Source organism: Rana temporaria, chromosome 2, assembly GCF_905171775.1.
Source record: "Rana temporaria chromosome 2, aRanTem1.1, whole genome shotgun sequence".
Taxonomy (NCBI): Eukaryota; Metazoa; Chordata; class Amphibia; order Anura; family Ranidae; genus Rana; species Rana temporaria.
Genome location: NC_053490.1, coordinates 362,451,300 through 362,470,588, shown reverse-complemented (window position 1 = coordinate 362,470,588; position 19,289 = coordinate 362,451,300). Strand labels below are relative to the sequence as shown.

The following is a 19,289-nucleotide window of genomic DNA, read 5'->3' as shown; positions in this document are numbered from 1 at the left end:
AGGGTCCCATGCCACTAGGGGGCCCCCATCAGGGTTGCCAGCCTCAGTAAAACCAGGGACAGTATGTAAACTTTTTTTTTTTTTTTTTTTCATCCCAAGATTATACCTGCCCCGCCTCTCCAGTTCCTTTTTCATTGTGTGTGTATGTGTAATATATATAATTTGTGTCCCCATAATTTCCTGTTGCCCAGGGGCCCCATGAGTTGTCAGTCCGCCCCTGGGTGTGTGCTAATGAGATCAGCTGGTAAGGCAGGAGTAATCGAGCAGTGTGTTTTAAACTGCTATGAAGAGTGAGGCAAGCCTGTATTGAATTAATGGAAAGCAGTTTTATCTTTGCAAAAGTACATTTAATGCTATGTTGGTACATAGGGGAGCTGGAATTGGGGGGGTGAACTTGGCCTTTAAAGCGGAGGTCCGCCGACTTTTTTTTTTTTTTTTCTTAAGTCAGCAGCTACAAATGCTGCAGCTGCTGACTTTTAAAATAAGGACACTTACCTTGTCAGGGCGTCTGATGTCGGCACCCGAAGCCGATCTATCACTCGGCTCTTGTGTGCTGCAGCTACCATCTTTGGTAAGGGAATCGGGAAGTGTAGCTTCACTTCCTGGTTCCCTACTGCGCTATCCCACTCCACTGGTCCCTGCTGTCTTCTGGGACCTCTGTCTCCCAGAAGACAGCAGGGGGGGGAGACAAAGGAAGTGGCATAGATATCCGTGGGTGGCTCTGGTATCTATCCCCAGAAGTGGAAGCAAATACCTGTATTACACAGGTATCTGCTCGCCCCCCCCCCCCCCTGAAAGGTGCCAAATGTGACACCGGGGGGGGGGTTCTGAAACACGGAAGTTCCATTTTTGGGTGGAACTCCGCTTTTAGATTATCTGTGGTATATTGTATGTTTACAGTACATTTTTCATAAACATTTTACAGGTGATCTGTTTTTTTTTTTAATATTACTTGGAGTATATTTAAACCCAAAATCACAAACATTTTAACATGTTAATGTAAACTTCAAAAGCCATTTTATCGTTTTAAATATTTGTGTAATTTATTGAAGTGGTTGGTAAACCCTTACACACCACTTTTTTATCTACAGGTAAGCCTATAATATGGTTTACCTGTAGATACCGTGAATATCTCCTAATCTTGCACCGTTTAGGAGATATTCACTGTATCGGCATGTGCCAACATCATCGTCACATGTACACTGAAGAAACGGGCTCGCTTGTGCCATTTCTACAGCTGCTGTGCCCTTAGGGCCCTTTCACACGGGTAATGATCCACTCCGTGTGTCCGCAAAAGCTCAGCGGGGATCCTCCGTAAAATCCCAGCTGAGCTGGCAGCTGACAGGGCGGTCCCCGCACACTGTGAAGGGACCACCCTGTCTTTCCTCCGCTCTCCCCTATGGGGGATCGGATGAACACGGACGATATGTCCGTGTTCATCCGATCCGGCAGACGGAAGAAAAATATGATTTTCTTCCTGTCCGCAAATGCGGATCTTTGCGGAGGCGGACGATTGCGGGTGTCAGCGGATGGTCATCCGCTGACACCCGTAATCACATAGGGACCAATGTATGTCCCGTTTTCATCCGCAACGGACGGATGAAAATGCGGACATACGGTCCGCACGTGTGAAAGGGCCCTTAACGTCATCGCGGCTCCGGGCAATCACAGCGCCGGATCCCGCGATACCTGTAAATAACTTCAGGAGACATGTTGCCGAGCCACAGCGGTGTTCCGGGACTGCTGCGGGGGCTTCGATCTAAGGTACGCATTTCGTAATGAGCTAGTATGTAATGCATACTAGCTCATTATGCCTTTTTTGTCTTGCATGTGTGTGTGGGGTGTGTGTTTTTTTTTTTTTTTGGGGGGGGGGGTTTACAACCACTTTTAATTCTTGAAGATCTTGCTACGAAGTTCCTTAAGTCAGGCAGTTTGTTATTGGGTGACAACACTATGTAACCCATGATGTACTCCAAGAAATGGCTTTTACAGGTAAATCAAATATTTTGCTTTTTTTTTTTTCATAGCAATTGTTTGATGTCCAGTGCAAACGTTAACTAACCCAATATAATTTTTTGTTTTACACTTCCGTAATTTTCCTGCTCTCCACTATAAATCTCACTCAAATTAACACCATGAAAAACTTGTGAAGATGCATATAGATGGCACTCCATGAGGATACCAGTGTATGAGAAATTATATATAGCCTGTTAATGGCCAAATAACTAAATCATATGAAAAAAGTGCTGCAAACCTATGCAATATTTAGGAAAAAAACTAAATATAATGGATAATTTTTATCATGAGGTAAAATGCCAAAATAACTTGTGCAGCTTATTGACATGGCTGGTCTGACTGCTAATTATTACAGCCACATCTGGTTAAATTTGAATTTATTCCAGGCTTTACTATGCTTCTACCAGATTGGTGCAATTGGCTCCGTGGCACGCCCCCCCGGGGACATGCCATGGCTCCAGTTTGAATGGGCCTCGGTGGACCCATATTGCCTCCCCAGGTCTCCTTTGGTTAGACCAAATTGGACCCAAAGATCTGACACCATTGAATGGAGTAGTGGGCCAATCGTTGGTCTCTATATGAATTGTCATACTCGCTTAGCCTCATTTGTAGCCGACCCTAGATTCCCTTCAACATTCCACTCTATCCAAGATTTCTCCCACTGGACACAGCATGGCTTAACCACTCTAGATGCCCTGACCCAAGAACCCCCTTTTTTCTTTCGTTCATGGACGGACACAGCAGCCTTTGACCTTAGGGTATTATATCCTTCCTTCCAGGAGAGACTAGGCAGAAAACAGCACTTTAAGTGTTAAACACTTTCCTCAGTACAGCTCCTCCCAGGGGGTGTGGTCCCTCGGGTATAACCCACTCTCTGACTCGGCAGCTCCAGGGTTTTTTTTTCTGCCTAGCATCAGGAGTAGACATGGCCTTCTGGAGTCCAATTTTTTGCGATTTTTTTTTTTTTTTTTTTTTTTTCCTGCATTTTTGAATTATGAGATTCTATCAACTGCCGACTGGGTGACAGGCTTGATCTCGATCCTTGTAGTCCCCCCATGCTCGGCCCTCGAGCATGTGCCCGGCGCTCAGCTCTGGGTCGTCCACGACATGCCCCGTTGCTCCAGGGGTGGCCAGCAAACTACATGTTCCAGGGCACACATATGCCCGGTCTCTATGGCTTTGTCAGTGTGTCTGGCCGACAGCCATGCTGTTTAGCGGACGTTGGTTCTGTCCGGAATGCCTCCAGCCGGTGTCGCAGGACGGGTAAGTAGTGGCCCCTTGCAAGGTGGTATGGCTGGTGCTTCCCTGGGGAGGTTGAATGAGGGTCCACCCTGCTTTCCTCTCTCCCTTCCTCTCCCTCCTTCCCTATGCTGGGTGGCGGCTGTAAGGGGGAGGGCCCTCCTGGGTTTTCTGTCACTACCGGGGACCGTGTACTGTGAGGTGCTGTTGTTTTTTTTGTTGTTGGAGTTGGAGGGCCCCCTGCTCTGTTTTTGCAGCCGGGAGGGTGACCGGTGGGTGTCTGCCTTGCAGTGGGTCAACATGGAAGACGCTCCCTTTGAGGAAGAGGCTTCTACCCCAACCATGCCTGAGTTGACCCTTAGTGCCCCTGCTGCCTCTGTAGAGGCGATGACGGCAGTCCTTGAGGCGTTTCTCGCCAGGATTGAAGCGACAAGTGGCCAGAAGGGGGGTAAAAAGCGCCCCCTCCCTGCGCCTGCTTCTGGGGATGTCTGACACAGAATCGGGCCCTGCTATTGCATCTGGCTCTGGTTTTGTCATGTCAGATAATGCTTTTTGGGGCATCCCTGGATGACATCATAAAGGATGCCACAGGTGGCAAGAGCACACTGCTCCAACAGTCTGGGAAGGGCAAGGAGCCTCGCCGTAAGCAAGGGCCCTCCTTTACTACCCCAAGCGTTTTTTCGCCGGCCCAGTGCGGCAGGAACAAGTTTTCAAGGTACTAAGACTCCCGCTGCAGGGCAGAAGCGCACATGGTACCGCAAGCCTGCGGACAAACCTGCTTCCGCATGAAGTTCTGCTCCCGCCCATGTCTCGGGTGGGGGACCGGCTTTGTGAATTCGCGGCTCGGTGGAGGTCTCTTCTTTCTGACCGCTGGGTTTGCGACGTGGTTTCCTCAGGGTACAAGAGTTTCTCTTGTCCACCAAACAGATTTTTTCCTTCCAACCTCCAGCTTCCTCCGGATCGCCGGAAGGATTGGTCAGGGGCTGTCCAGGATCTACTGGTCAGGGGAGTGATTGTGCCGGTTCCCTCGATGGAACGGTTTCAGGGGTTTTACTCCAATCTGTTTGTAGTCCCCAAGAAGGAAGGGGTCTGTCCAATCCTGGACTTCAAGGCCCTCAATTGTTTTTTGTCAAAGTGCAAAAATTCAGGATGGAGTCGATTCGCTCGGTAGTGGCAGCGCTCCATCAGGGGGACTTTATGGCGTCCTTGGACATCATGGACGCATACCTACATGTTCCCATATGCACAAAGCACCAGAGATTTCTGTGCTTTACGAACGGAGAGGACCACTTTCAATTTGTGGCCCTCCCGTTTCGGCCTGGCCTCGGCACCACGGGTCTTCACCAAGGCGCTCGCCCCGATTCTAGCCCTGCTGAGGCAGCGCGGGATCGCTATCGGATACCTGGACGACCTTCTCCTGAGAGCTTCCTCAAGCTCAGAGTTAGGCCCCGTACACGCGACCGAACATGTCTGCTGAAACTGGTCCACGGTCCGTGTGTACGGCCGACCGGACAGGTTTCCAGCGGACATTTGTCCAGCCGACCGTTTTCCAGCAGGCAAATGTTTCTTGGCATGCTAAGAAACATGTCCGCTGGAAGCCTGTCCGTCGGACATGTTCGGTCGTCTGTACAGACTCACCGTACATGTCCGATCGGCCGCCATCCCTCGCATGCGTCATACTGATTCGACGCATGCGTGGAAGCTTTGAACTTCCAGGGCCGCGCACGTCGCCGCGGCGACGGCACGGCCACGTCCCCGCGTATTGTTTACGCGCGGATTTCTGTCTGATGGTGTGTACAACCATCAGACAGAAATCTCCGGGCGGACATGTCCGCTGAAAATGGTCCGGCGGACCGTTTTCAGCGGACTGTCCGTCTGTGTGTACGAGGCCTTAGAAGAGGATGTGTCTATCACGTGTCAGACTCTCAGAGTTCAGCTGGCTTCTGAATATCCAGAAGTCAGTGTTGGTACCGTCTCAGCAGCTGGAATACCTGGGGCTAGTCCTGGATTCCTCGGAGGCAAGAGTTTTTTTTTTTTTTTTTTCTCTCTCCCAACGGAGAAACTTCAGACACGACAATCTGCAGTGCAGCGTTTGTCGGCCCAGAAGTGGTCATCTCTTTGATTCTGCATGAGGGTTCTGGGTCTGATGGTGGCCTCTTTCGAGGGAGTCTCGTATGCCCAATTCCACACCCGAGTGCTACAGAAGGAAATTCTGTCTCGATGTCAACTGGTCAAGTCCTCCCTGGTGTGGTGGCTGACGTCTCCGGTACTTCGGACCGGGAAGTCGTTTCTGCCGTGCCATTGGACAGTGGTCACGACGGATGCCAGCCTCTGTTTTTTTTTTTTGGGGCGCCCAGTCAGCCCAGGGATGCTGAACTCAGGAGTCCCGCCTTCCAATCTATGTACTGGAGCTCCGAGCAATCAAGTTGTGCCTTGCCAGGTGGTCCCTGGATCTGCAGGACCGTCCGGTCAGGATCCAGTCCGACAACGCCATGGCGTACGTCAATCATCAGGGAGGCACACTGAGCTCAGCTGCAGCGATGGAGGTCACGCACATCCTTCGGTGGGCCGAAAGGTCCGTTACGGCTCTGTCGGCCGTGTACATTCCGGGAGTACAGAATTGCCAAGCCGACTACCTAAGTCGCCAAACACTAGACCAAGGAGAGTGGTCACTTCACCCGGAGGTGTTTCAGAGTCTGTGCCGAAAGTGTGGCACTCCAGACGTGGACCTCCTGGCGTCCCGTCTCAATCGGAAGGTGTCACGGTTTGTGGCCAGGTCAAAGGACCCGTGGGCGGACACGTCAGAAGCGTTGGTGGCACCTTGGGGTCACTATCGCCTAATCTACGCCTTCCCTCCTCTGAAGCTTCTTCTTCGCCTGCTGCGCAGAGTGGAAGCCGAGGGGATTCCAACAATCCTGATCGCCCCGGATTGGCCGCGCCGCTCCTGGTACGCGGACCTGGTGCGTCTGGTGGCAGACGTCCCTTGGCATCTACCCCTGAGAGAAGATCTTCTGACGCAGGGTCCGATCTTCCACCCTGCTTTACAATCGCTGGCTTTAACGGCGTGGCTGTTGAGAGCCAGGTACTGAAGGACCGTGGCCTGTCAGGCTCGGTGATTTCTACCATTCTGCGTGAACGGAAGTCTACTTCACGAAAGATTTACCATCGTACGTGGAAGGCCTACATCTCTGTGAAGAGATGAAATGGCACCCCTGTACATATGTGGTGTCCCAGATTCTGCTGTTCTTACAGCGTGGAGTGGATCAGGCTCTCGCCTTAAGTACGGTTAAGAGTCAGATTTTGGCTCTAGCTGTTTACTTTCAGTGACCCTTGGTGGCGCACTCCCTGGTGTGCACGTTTGTGCAGGGGGTCCTGCATGTGGCCCCTCCTGTGCATCCTCCACTGCATCCATGGGACCTGAATTTAGTCCTCTTGGTGCTTCAAGACTCTCCCTTTGAGGACATTTGAAAGATCCCTTTGTTGACTCTATCACAGAAGGTGGTTTTTCTGGTAGCGATTACCTCAGTCAGTTGGGTGTCTGAACTGGCGGCCTTGTCCTGCAAGGCTCCCTACTTGGTCATCCACAAGGATAAGGTGGTGCTGCGGCCGCAGCCGTCTTTTCTCCCGAAGGTCGTTTCGGCTTTTCACATTAATGAGGACATTGTGTTGCCATCCTTATGTCCTCGGCCGGAAAACCCGAAGGAGGCCACTTTGCATTCCCTGGATGTGGTTCGGGCCCTACGGGTGTACTTATCTGCTACAGCTCCGTTCCGGAAGTCGGACTCACTGTTTGTGTTGGTGTCTGGTCCTAAAAAAGGTCTGGCGGTCTCCTCGGCCACCATTTCTAGGTGGATCAGACAGGTTCGGCACATTCGACCAGGGCGATCGGTGCCTCCTTGGGCTTTCCGTCATCAAGCGTCTGTTACAGGTGTGTAAGGCAGCGACCTGGTCGTCAATCCACACCTTCTCAAAATGTTAAAGGTGGATGTGAGTGCATCTTCGGATGCCTCCTTCGGCCGCAACGTGTTACAGGCGGCAGTTTAAGGTTGGAGTTCCTCTAAGTTTATGGATGGACACAGCACCCACCCCTCATTTTGTTTGTGCTGCTTGTTACGAACTGGAGCTGCCGAGTCAGAGTGGGTTATACCCAAGGGACCACGCCCCCTGGGAGGAGCTGTACTGAGGAAAGTGTTTAACACTTAAAGTGCTGTTTTCTGCCTAGTCTCTCCTGGAAGGAAGGATATAATACCCTAAGGTCAAAGGCTGCTGTGTCCGTCCATGAACTCAGAGAAATGGATTTTACGGTGAGTACAAAAATCCTATTTTTTTTATTTATTTTTTTTGCCTTTCACCTTTCTGCAAGAAAAATATGCCCTACCTAGAACAGAGTTCTATAAATATTTACAGATTAGACCCTTCTATTCCACTCTCACTACCACAGGGGAGTGACAAATACCACCAATACTTTTGAACACATGTGTAGGTTCTCCTCCAGAGATGAGGGCACTATCTCAACCATGTATCAATATCTAAATGAACGAATCCTCCCCATAAAATTGCCAACAATGCTCAATTGGGAAGCTGAAATGGGTCTAGCGATGGCCCCTGAGGATTGGTTAGATATGGTCTCAAATATGCACAAATGTACAAAATCTATGGCAGTAAAAGAGACGGTGGTAAAACTTCAGTCTAGAAGGTGTAGAGTACCATCAGATGTGAATAGATTTTGCCCCTTGGTCCTGGGGAATAGCTTTAGAGGGTGCCCGATAGAGGCACACATCTCTACATATTTTGGAGCTGTAGAGTTCTTTAGCCCTTATGGCAGAAGATGGCTACCAAGGTTGCTCAGACCGCTGGGATTCACCATACGCTGACTTATCAGATGTGCCACTTTTTCGCAGAACTCCCAAAGGCTGCCCCCCCAGCTCAGTAACTTGCCCACACACTATTCAGTACAGTACACTGGGCAATAGCGCTACATTGGCACTTGCCATTAGTCCTCTGGGACAAAGTTTAAAAACTCATGGATGCAATTTGTCTTTTGGAACAAATCCACCACACGATTATGGACACTATGCCGGTATTTGAAAGAAAATGGGCCTCCTGGTCATCATATGGTTTTAAGGTTCTGGTTTGTTTTGGCATACATACACAATTTGCTCTAAAGCTGGAGTGCTGTAGATATGTCCATATGATTTTCTATTTGTTGTACCTCTTCAATTTTCTCTTATGCATATATGCTAGTTCCAGATACCCGATATGACAGCCACAGGACATGGGTAACCTTATAAATGCTGTATTTAACCATCTGCCACTTGTTTTGTGAATATGAGATGGTATAGGATATTATGTGCATGGCTATGTGTAGTATCTGATTGTATGTCTTTCTCTAATACTTTTGAATTTATTCACTGTTTTCCAGGAAGGCCTGAAAGGCCCATACCTTGAAAAACTACCAGTTGCACTGGGAAGATTTTCTAAATTTCTAGGGGACAGACACTGGTTTGCTGGGGACAAGGTAAATGTTCTGCAGTATTTCAATTTTAAAGTAGTTAATACAGCGGTCTGTAGTCATTCTTTATTTTCAGAAACCTATGTTTCTCTTATCGTCCATGGACGGACACAGCTCCTTAAATCTTGACAAGTGGGTTATGTTCCCTGTTTACAGGAGAGGACTAGGCAGAAACATGTTGGATAATTAAATACATGTTACATTAACAGAGTTGAACAGCCCCGCCCAGGGGGCGGTCCCTCCAGACATAACCCTCCTCACTGCAGCATGCAGCCTCAGTTTCGTTCTGCCTAGCAAGGAGAAGGACGTATGGCTCCCTTTATTTTACTTTTTTCTTGAAGATTCTTCTTCCAACTGTTGGCTGAGAGACAGGCTGGATAATATAGATCCTTGTAGTCTACTCAGTCCGACCAGCAAGCGTGGGCACACCTTTGCAAAGAGGCTGGGTCTGCCACGCTATAACCCATGACTCCTGGGGTGGCCGGGGGGGGGTTGCTCCGAGGTCCACATATGACTGGGTTGTGGTGTTGTCTCACTCACAGTGGACCGGGCCGACCGCTACCTCCATTGCGGTTGTAGTTCTGTCAGGAATGTGTCAGCGAGTCCTCACTCGGAAGGGTAAGTACAGTCCCTCCCGCTCCGGTGGGTTAATATGGCTGGGGTTCGGGGTCCTCTTCTCCTCCCTTCCCTGCTCCTTTTCCCTTGCTGCATTGCTAACATTGCCGTTGTCGGGGGGGGGGGGGGGGGGCATTCCTGAGGGAACTGTTATCTGGCCTGTGTTTTTCTTTTTTGTATGGGGCTTTCCTGTGAGGGTTTTTTTTTCATATTTAAAAAGCCCTAGGAGGCTTTTCCTGTTTAAACGCGGCATTTGGCCGGCGCAATTTTTTGGGATGTTTTTCAATTGCATTGAAAACTCACTTTGCCTGGCATTTTGTCATAGCCGCACTATGGCGCAGCTTACCTTGCGGTTGGCCATTTTCCTGTGGCCACGTTCTGAACGCTCGGCGGCCATCTTGGAGTAGTCCTGACCCCTAGTGCTGTATCCTACGGCGCACACAGGTCCCGTTGAGGAGCTCTGTTTGTTTTGGGGTGAAGTTAAAATTGGTTTTACTGATATATTTCCCACCCCTCATTTTTGACACTGCTTGGGGATGTCCCACTTGTCAAGATTTAAGGAGCTGTGTCCATCCATGGACGATAAGAGAAAATAGGATTTATTTATTTTTTGTACTCTCTGTAAAATCTTTTTCTCCGAGTCCATGGACGGACACAGCGCCCACTCCTCCTGTTTAGGTTTGTACTGCTTGTTACGAACTGATGCTGCAGTGAGGAGGGTAATGTCTGGAGGGACCGCCCCCTGGGTTGGGCTGTTTAACTCAGATAATTAAATACATGTTACATTAACAAACATGTTTCTGCCTAGTCCTCTCCTGTAAACAGGGAACATAACCCACTTGTCAAGATTTAAGGAGCTGTGTCCGTCCATGGACTCTGAGAAAAGGATTTTTACGGCGAGTACAAAAAATCCTATTTCCTGCTAGTGTATAATTATATCTCAACTTCTTCCTTTTTTTTTTTTTTCTTTCCTCCCAAGCTCACATTTGCAGACTTTCTGATGTATGATGTCCTAGATCAACACAGGATGTTGGACCCCAACTGCCTGCAAAATTATTCTAACTTGCAGGACTTCCTATCTCGGTTTGAGGTGAGACTGATCTGTAGTCACTGGATTTTCTAGTGTTGTGTTAACAGGACCAATCATTGGCCACCAGTTTGTGGTACATCACTGGCATCTGAGGGAGTTGCATATACTTTGAGTCTCTGGAACTATAAATATTGATCAAAATGTGAGTAAAACCACAAGAGCTGAAATCAATAAAAGATCTGAAGGTACAATGCTATTAAATGCTTATTTTAATTGCTATTAAAATCTGCAAGATATCCCCAATCAATTATTAACCCTTTCACGCCGAGCATACGCATATCTGGGCCCTCGGCTTTCGGGGGTTATACCGGGATGATGCCTGCAGCTGCAGGCATCATCCTGGTACTGTTTAGAGCCGGCGATTGGCTATCCAGACATAACTGATGCGGCTAAAAGCTGCTCGGTTGTTATGCTGGAGGAGCTCCGACCGGGTCTCCCATCCCACCGGGAGACCCGATCCTCGATCCGGCGCCTCCAGTGTCCAGGCGCAGACTGAAACTAAGCCGTAAATGGCTTTGATTCAGTCTCCGCAATGTAAACACGGAAGCAACGTCATGGTGTCACTTCTGGGTTTCTCGGCTGCCAATGGCGCCAGATTAAAAAAAGTACACAGTATTCAGAATCGCCGTTTTCAGGGATCTGAATACTTTGAAGTGCAAAGGAGGGATCGGGGGTCTTTTAGACTCCCGATCCCTCCATAAAGAGTACCTGTCACCACCTATTACTGTCACAAGGGATGTTTACAGCAATAAAAGTGATCAAAATGTAAAAAAAAAAATATTAATATTGTAAAGATAAGAGAATTTTTTTTTTTTTTTTTTTTTTAAAGCGCCCCACGAGCTTGATTATCTGTGATTATCGGGTCTTGCAGTGTGTCATGGGACTTGTAGTTTCAAAACGGCTGGAGAGCTGAGGTTGCAGACCCCTGTAAAACTTTTCCTATGCCAACTAAAACTAGAAAGTTTTGGCTGGTGCTCCAGTTTTAATTCACGAAACCTCCTGTAACATTTATATCAGCACACACACTAAACTATTCACAGCAAACACGTTCTGAAATCCACAGAATTGGTTTGATAACCTGGGCTTATCCTCATATGAGGGCCGGTGCCACGAACAAGTGTGGTGGTGAATAAAGCACAGAGATTGTGAACTTTTATACATTGTGAATGATTTGAGGCACATATTTATATTTTAGTGCTGGTTGTATAGGGTGATATAATAAATATTGAATCACAGCTGCTTTTCACATAAGGGGTCATTTAAAAAAAAAAAAAAAAAATTATTGGATAGAGCGGTTGTAGGGTATACTGTGTATTTCCTGCATTGTTTGGACTTTTCTGTACTGGTTATGCCAGTAGAACCCCCTCAGCTGTCTATATACTGAGTACAATTTATAACACATCCAACATTTTATAAGTGAAGCTTAACAAAACATACTGTATAAATACAGTGCTATGCAAAAGTCAGGTGTGAAAAAATGCTGTAAATTAGGAGTGTGTGTGTTTTTTTTTTTTTTTAAATATAAGTGTTAATTTACATTTTTTTTTTTGTTTGTTTCTTTTTTGTTTTTTTCTATAAAACAAAGAAAAATCCAAATCAAATCCATATTTCGTGTTCAAAACAGAATCAATTATTTTAGAGAACACTTGCACAGTTTTTGAAGGAACTGGTAGCTTGTTCTAAACATCTTGGCGAACTAACCACAGATCTGGTAGGCTGTCTAAAATCTTTCTGTCTTTTTACATGTAATCTCAGACAGACTTGATGAGGTCAGGGCTCTGTGGGTGCCCAACCATCACTTCCAGGACTCCTTGTTCTTTACACTATAGAGTTCTTAATGCCATTGGCTGCATGTTTGGGTTCTTTGTCCTGCTGCAGAATACATTTGCAGCCAATCGTACGCTTCCCTGATGTATGTCACCATTGATGAGTATCTTCCTGTATGTCTCACCATTGATCTTGACCATCCTGATTTGCAGGATGGCCTCCATTTGATCCTGATTTGTAAAAATGCAGCCCCAAACTTGTAAGGAACCTCCACCAGGCATCTGCTGCCATTTTTCTGCTCCCCAGTTATGTTTTCATGCATTGGACATGGAGATAAAACTAGGTGACTCAAGAATGCATGAAAAAAAGGAACTGGGGTGCAGAAAATGGCAGCGTGAGCTCTGGACTAATGAGTCAAATATTGGCTGTAGCAAAAAATCAGTTTGTTCGTGAAGGGCTCGAGAGCAGTACTATTGCATTGTGGAGGTTCCATGCAAGTTTAGAGCTGCATGTCTGCAACTAGAGTTTACAATTTTGGTCAGGATCAATGGTGTCCTCAATGCTGAGAAAATGCAGGCAGATACTTATTCATCATGCCATAATATCAGGGGGGTGTGCAATTTCCCCAAATTTGTTTTGCAGCAGGACAGCGACCCCAAACATGCAGCCAATATCATTAAGAATTATCGTCCATGGAAAGGAGTCATGAAAGTGATGGTGGTTTGGTTCCCACCGAGCCCGGATCTCAACATCAAGTCTGTCTGGGATTACATGAAGGATTTGTGGCAGCCTACATCCACAGAAGATCTGTGGTTAGTTCTCAAAGATGTTTGGAACAACCCACCTGCTGAATTCCTGCAAAAACTGCAAGTGTACCTAGAAGAATTGATGATGTTTTGGAGACAAAGGGTGGTCATTAAACATTTGATTTGGACTTTTCTTCTGTTAATTTAATTTTTTTTATTGATAAAAATAATCTAACACTTCTATTTCTGAAAGAATTCCTAATTTACAGCATTTATTCAGACCTGCCTAGGACTTTTGCACAGTACTGCATATATATGGAAGATGCACTCCAGAGAGGACAAAAGGAAAATTCTGCTCCCAACAGTACCTTAGGTGATGCTGGCATAGGAAGTGAACCCCCACCCAGGACATGGGTGGCAATGATTGACAGATTTTAACCACTGTCAAATCTCTTCAAAGCTTGAAAACAAAATTTCTTTCCTTCATGGACGGACACAGCAGCATAATCTTGACAGTAGGTATTAGCCTTCTATCGGGAGAGGACTAGGCAGAAACATGTTAATTATGTTAAAACAACATCAAAACTGTACAGTACCGCCTAGGTGGGCGGTCCCTCTGGGTACAACCCCTCTCCCTGCATGCAGCAGCTCTGTTTTTTTCTGCCTAGCATGGGAGAAGGGCCTGGCTCCCTATTAATGGGCAAAGATTTGCTGCACCGTGATTTGAATAGCAGCAGGCTTCCCCGGTCTGCATGATAGCGGACCAGTTGGTGCATGACCTTAAGTATATCTGCAATGCGGCCTTAGATACAGCTCCCTGGGTGTCCAGAACCATCAGTATCTGTGGTGGGGCTACGCCGCATGATTTCACTGAAATGCTGGTCTGCGGACCAGGCGTCCCAAGAAGGCTCTGGCGGATTTTCTCTTCCAGGTTTAGAGGCTTTTGGAGCTTCGCTGGATGACCTTATTAAAAATGTCGTTTGGGGTGAGAGCACGGTGCTCCCACAATTCAAAAAGGTAAGGAGCCACGCCGTAGGCCAGAGCCCTCTTTTCCGCTCGCAAGGATTTTTTTTTTTTCGTCCACCGGGCCCGCAGGTAAGCATTCCTAGGCCGACAGGGTGCCTGCTGAGGAACTAAAGTATCCGTTTCTCGCAGCTCGGTGGACCCCCCTACTTTCGACCAGTGGGTCTGTGAAGTGGTGGCATCGAAGTACAAGATGGAGTTTCTCTCTTGTCCACCAAACAGATTTTTTTTTTTCCCTCCAACCTTCATCAGGAGTTCTACTCCAATCTGTTTGTAGTCCCAAAGAAGGGAGGGGTCGGTCCGTTCCGGGAATTCATGACCCTCAACAGCTTTGTGAAAGCACAAAGGTTCAGGATAGAACTCTGTGGTCGCTGCACTCCACACTTTTTTTTTCTACCATCCCTGGACAACAGGGACGCATTTATTGCAGTCCCCATATGCGCCAGGCATCAGGTTTCTGCGCTTGCAGTCTGGGATGAGCACTACAAAATGGTAGCTCTCCTGTTTGGCCTGGCGTTGGCACCAGGCGTTTCTCCAAGATGCTCGCCCGACCCTGGCCTTGCTGAGGCAGCAAGAGATCGCAATCTTGGGCTATTTGGTCTATCTCCGCCTGAGAGCAGCTTCCGCCTCAGAATTGGGGGAGGATGTGGAGATCACCAGTCAGACTCTTCGGGAGTTTTGCTGGGTACTGAACCTCCAGAAGTTGGTGCCAACTCAATGCCTGGGCTCGATTCTGGACTCCTCGGTGGCAAGAGTTTTTTTTTTCTCCCTTCGCAAGTTGCAGACTCTACAGGCTGCAGTAAAGCGCTGGGTGTCACGCAATCGGTGGTCACTGCGTTTTTGCATGCGAGTCCTGGGTTTCATGGTAGCCACCTTCGAGACGGTACCTTGTGTCCCTGCATTATTAAATCCGGGTGTGCCGGCTAGCCAAAGTCGTTGTGTGTTTTTTTTTTTTTTTACTGGACGGTAATCTCGACGGATGCCAGCCCGACCGGTTGGGAGGAAGTTTGGGCATACAGTCGACACGAGGTCGCTGGACGCAGGAAGAATCCCGCCTGCCGATCGGTGTGCTCCTTGGGGCGATCAGACGGTGCCCCTCCACATGGTCACAGAGGCTGTGCGAAGGTCCAGTCAGGATCCAGTTGGACAACGCCACGGCGGTGGCATATGTCACCCATCGAGGAGGAACAAGTCGCTCGGCTGCAGCATGCTGTCGCTCACATCCTGCAGTGGGCAGAGCGGAATGTGCTGGCTCTATTGCCCGCCTACAGTCCGGGCATAGAAAACTGGCAGGCGGACTCCCTGAGTCGTCGGATGCTGGACTATGGTCGCTACACCCGGATGTGTTTAGACTCGGCATCCCTGGTACGCTGCCTTGGTACACCTGGTGGCAGATGTTCTTTGGAGACTGCCAATGCGAGAGGACCTTCTATCGCAAGGTCATACATTTTATCCTGCTTATGGTCACTGGCCTTCACGACATGGCTGACAGTCGGATACTAAGGGACTGAGGCCTTTCGGTTTCAGTGATGTCCACCATGTTGAGGGAACAGAAGTCATCTTTTCGGATAGTCCTCTTTTATTCAAATGAGAACATTGTGCTTTCATCCTTGTGTCCTCGGCCGTCGCATCCCAAGAGGTTGCTTGCTTTCCTTGGGCTTGGTGCGAGCTCTGCGGGAGTATCTGTCTGCTACGGCTCTGCTTCGGAGGTCTGACCCCCTGTCTGTCTTGGTGGTTGGCCCACAGAAGGGCCTGGTGGTCTCACCGGCTGCTGTTTTTCGGTGGATCAGACAGATTGTGATTCAGGCTTATGCCCTAACAGGGTGGGCAATTCCCTTCCTGTCACGGCGCATTCAGCAAGGGCTTTCCGACATAGTCTGTCTCCCAGGTGTGTAAGGCGGCGAACTGGTCGTCCGTGAGTGTATCTTCAGATGCTTGCTTCGGCCGCAAGGTTTTGCAGGCGGTTGTTTAAGGTTGCAACTCCTTAGTTGAGGAGCTCTGGTTGTTTTTGGGGTGAAGTTTGGTTGCTGTTCTCACCCCTCTTTTTTTTTTTTTTGCACTGCTTTTTGACGAACTGAGCTACTGCATGCAAAGAGAGGGGTTGTACCCATAGTGACCTCTGCGTTACTGTACAGTTTTGATGTTTTAACATATTAACATGTTTCTGCCTAGTCCTTTCCTGATAGAAGGCTAATACCTACTGTCACGATTATGCTGCCGTGTCCGTCCATGAACTTCAGAGAAGTATTTTACGGTGAGTACAAAAATCTTTTCTTCTGTTTTTGCCTAGTTTAAAGGTGTGTGTGTGTGTGTGTGTGTGTGTGTGTGTGTGTGTGTTTCTTTTCTTTTTTTACTAGTAATTTCTTACCTTCAATAACAGTTCACGGCACTTACAACAATAGTACATTTAAGGTCTAATCTAGAAACATGTAAATGAATGTTCATTGAGTTGCTATTCACTAATCCAGGAATTGGTTGGCTAAGGGGCTTGTAAAAATATTATTTACGCTTTACAGGAGTATTGTTACTGTTTATTTTTGTATGGATATACTCTGTTCTAATGCAACTTATTTTTTTATATTTTTTTGCAGGCTTTGCCAGCTATTGCTGCATATATGAAATCGCCACGCTTCATGAAGACCCCAATTAATAACCGAATAGCATTTTGGTCCAACAAAAAATAATGTAATGGACATGCTTGTCTATCTTTAAGGAGAATCTTGCTACAATTGTATGTTTCTTCACTCCTAGCTTGTGTCATTTTTGCTTCTTGCTAACACTGTTCTCCTTTTCTTTTCTTTTTTTTTCCAAGACTACAATTAACATTGTTTGATTAGTTGGTGAGTTAACCTCACATTAATATCCCATATTTTTCCACACTTGTACGGAACAATAAAACATAAATGTTAGTTTATAGTGCATAGTGGATATCTCTCTTCTCCCCTTTTTATACTCTGCAGTATTTCACATGTTGTGAGGTGAAGTTGTTCTCACTCAAAAAAAAAAAAGTGGGCCGTTGTGTGGAGCCTGTGGTGCCTTACTGAGTTCTCTATGCTTAAGCATAGATTAACCAATTGCCAACCACGCTTTAGCCAAATGATGGCTACAGCACGGTCCGCTAGTTGTGGGGGACCGTCCTATGACAGCCTCCCGTGACTGTGGGGCATGGGCAGCGCACTCTGTGATCCGGAGGACACTGCTAATCAGATTGAGGTAAAGAGCCAATAAGTGCCTCTTTACCACATGATCAGCTGTGTCCAATTACAGCTGATCATGGATGTAAACAGAATCCGATTATCGGCACTCCTTTCCTCATGCTGACAGCAAGAGGAGAAGAGCCGATAACCGGCTTCTTCTTAAAGGGACGTAGGTGTACACTGATTTGTCAGTGCCCTGATTAGTAGTTCCATCTCAACAGTGCCCACCAGTACTGCCAATCAGTGTCGCCCATCAGTGCTGCCCCATCAATGCAGGGTCATTGGCGCACATCAGTGAAGGACAAAAATTACATCCCCCCCCCATGCATTTTATCTGGCTTCAGACTCCCAAAGCCCAGCAGAAGGCAGTGCAGGTTTGTAAAGCATACTGCTATGCTTTTATAAATGTGTAGTGTTTTTTTAATACATCCTTTAAGTGTGTGTGTGTGTAACCTGGGGGACAGGTAGGTGGTACAAAGCTCCCTGGAATTAGTGGTCTTTTAGGGACAGATACCGCATCTCAGGAAGAGAGTAAAGGCTGCTCAGGTGCTTAAATTAGCCTGGGGGGGAAGAGGACCAAGACCCAGACTGGACCATGGATCAGAGATGTTTGAGGAGTCTGGGAGACGTATAAACCCTGAACAGGACTTTCTGGCTCTCTGGGACACTCTGCTACATATCCCCCCCCCCCCCTCCGTTTCAACCCCAGGGTTGGAACACCTGTGGCATAACAGGAGTGAACACGATATGGGGAATGTAGATACCCCCTTTCCCAACACCTGGCCTGTATTTTTACAGTGAAGGAGTAATCTTGTAGAGCGAAAAACCACTGGTTCACCCGTCTGTTGGTCTCCTTTTTGTGCCATCCATTTCAGGGGAGCATGGTCCTTTATGAACTCAAACTGGTGCCCTAACAAATTGTACCTTGGTGCGTCGACGGCCCACTTTTATGGCTAAACATTCTTTCTCTTATCGTCCATGGACGGACACGGCCTTCTCAAGTCTTGACAAGTAGGTCATGTTCCTGTTCACAGGAGAGGACTAGGCAGAACATGTTAGATAATTAAGTACATGTTACTTTAACAGTTGAACAGCCCCTCCGAACATAACCCTCCTCCCTGCAGCATGCAGCCTCAGTTTTTTTTTTCTGCCTAGCAAAGGAGAAGGACGTATGGCTCTCTTTGGGCCCAGCACCCTGAGGAGATGTTTTTTGTTTTTTTATTTAAATTTTTTTCTTTATTTGAGAATCTTCTATCAACTGCTGGCTGAGTGACAGGCTGGATATATAGATCCAGATTGTAGTCTCCTCAGTCCGGCCAGCGAGCGTGAGCACACTGTAGCTAAGGCCTGGGTCTGTCACGACATACCCCATGACTCCTGGGGTGGCCGGTGGGCTTTTTGCTCCAGGGTCCACACATGACTTGGCTGTGGTGTTGTCTCACTCAGTGGACCGGGCCGACAGCTACTCCAACGCGGTTGTATGCCTGTCAGGAATGCGCCAGCGGGTCCTTCCAGCCTCGGCGGGTTGGTATGGCTGGGCATTCCTGGGTTTAGAGGGTCCTCTTATCCTCCCTTTCCCTGCTCTGTCATATTTCCCTCTACTGCTGCTACCGGGGTGGACCTGTGGGGGGGGGGGGGGGGGCTCCTTTTCCCACCAGGGGACTGTGGGTTGTCTGGTCCCGTATTTTTCTGTGGGTCGTGTGCTTTGCCTCTGGGAGGCCCCATTAGGCCTTCTAATCCACATCGTGGCGTTTCACCGCCACTTTGCCGGCGCCATTTTTTTGTAGTTTGCATTGAAAATTCCCATTGGTGGCCATTTTTTTGTGGTCACGCTATGGTGCAGCTTGCTATTACGGTCGGCCATTTTACTGTGGCCGTGCCCTGTTATCTGAGGCGTCCAGTGGCCATTTTTGTGAGTGTTTTTCGCCTCTAGTGCCGGCTTTTACACAGCGCACAGCACATATCGCCTCAGATTTTTACCTCACAGCTTTTTCCTCACAGCACACGCTGTGTACAGAGGGCGGGCATTGGCGCTGAACAGTCTCTTGCTGGGTTGGTGAGTCCCCTGGGTAACACCCCAGTCA

The 19,289-nt window shown here is 47.9% G+C and overlaps 1 protein-coding gene across 1 annotated transcript in view; it reads left to right on the top strand.

Moving 5' to 3' along the window:
- Window positions 1–16,924, top strand: part of GSTM4 (glutathione S-transferase mu 4) — a 44,343-nt gene extending 27,419 nt beyond the window's left edge. The window contains exons 6-8 of the mRNA XM_040337635.1: window positions 8,678–8,773; window positions 10,362–10,472; window positions 16,600–16,924. Of these exons, the coding sequence (XP_040193569.1) occupies window positions 8,678–8,773; window positions 10,362–10,472; window positions 16,600–16,692 (300 nt within the window). The 3' untranslated portion in view covers window positions 16,693–16,924. The remainder of the gene's footprint in view (window positions 1–8,677; window positions 8,774–10,361; window positions 10,473–16,599) is intronic.
- Window positions 16,925–19,289: the final 2,365 nt, after the last annotated feature.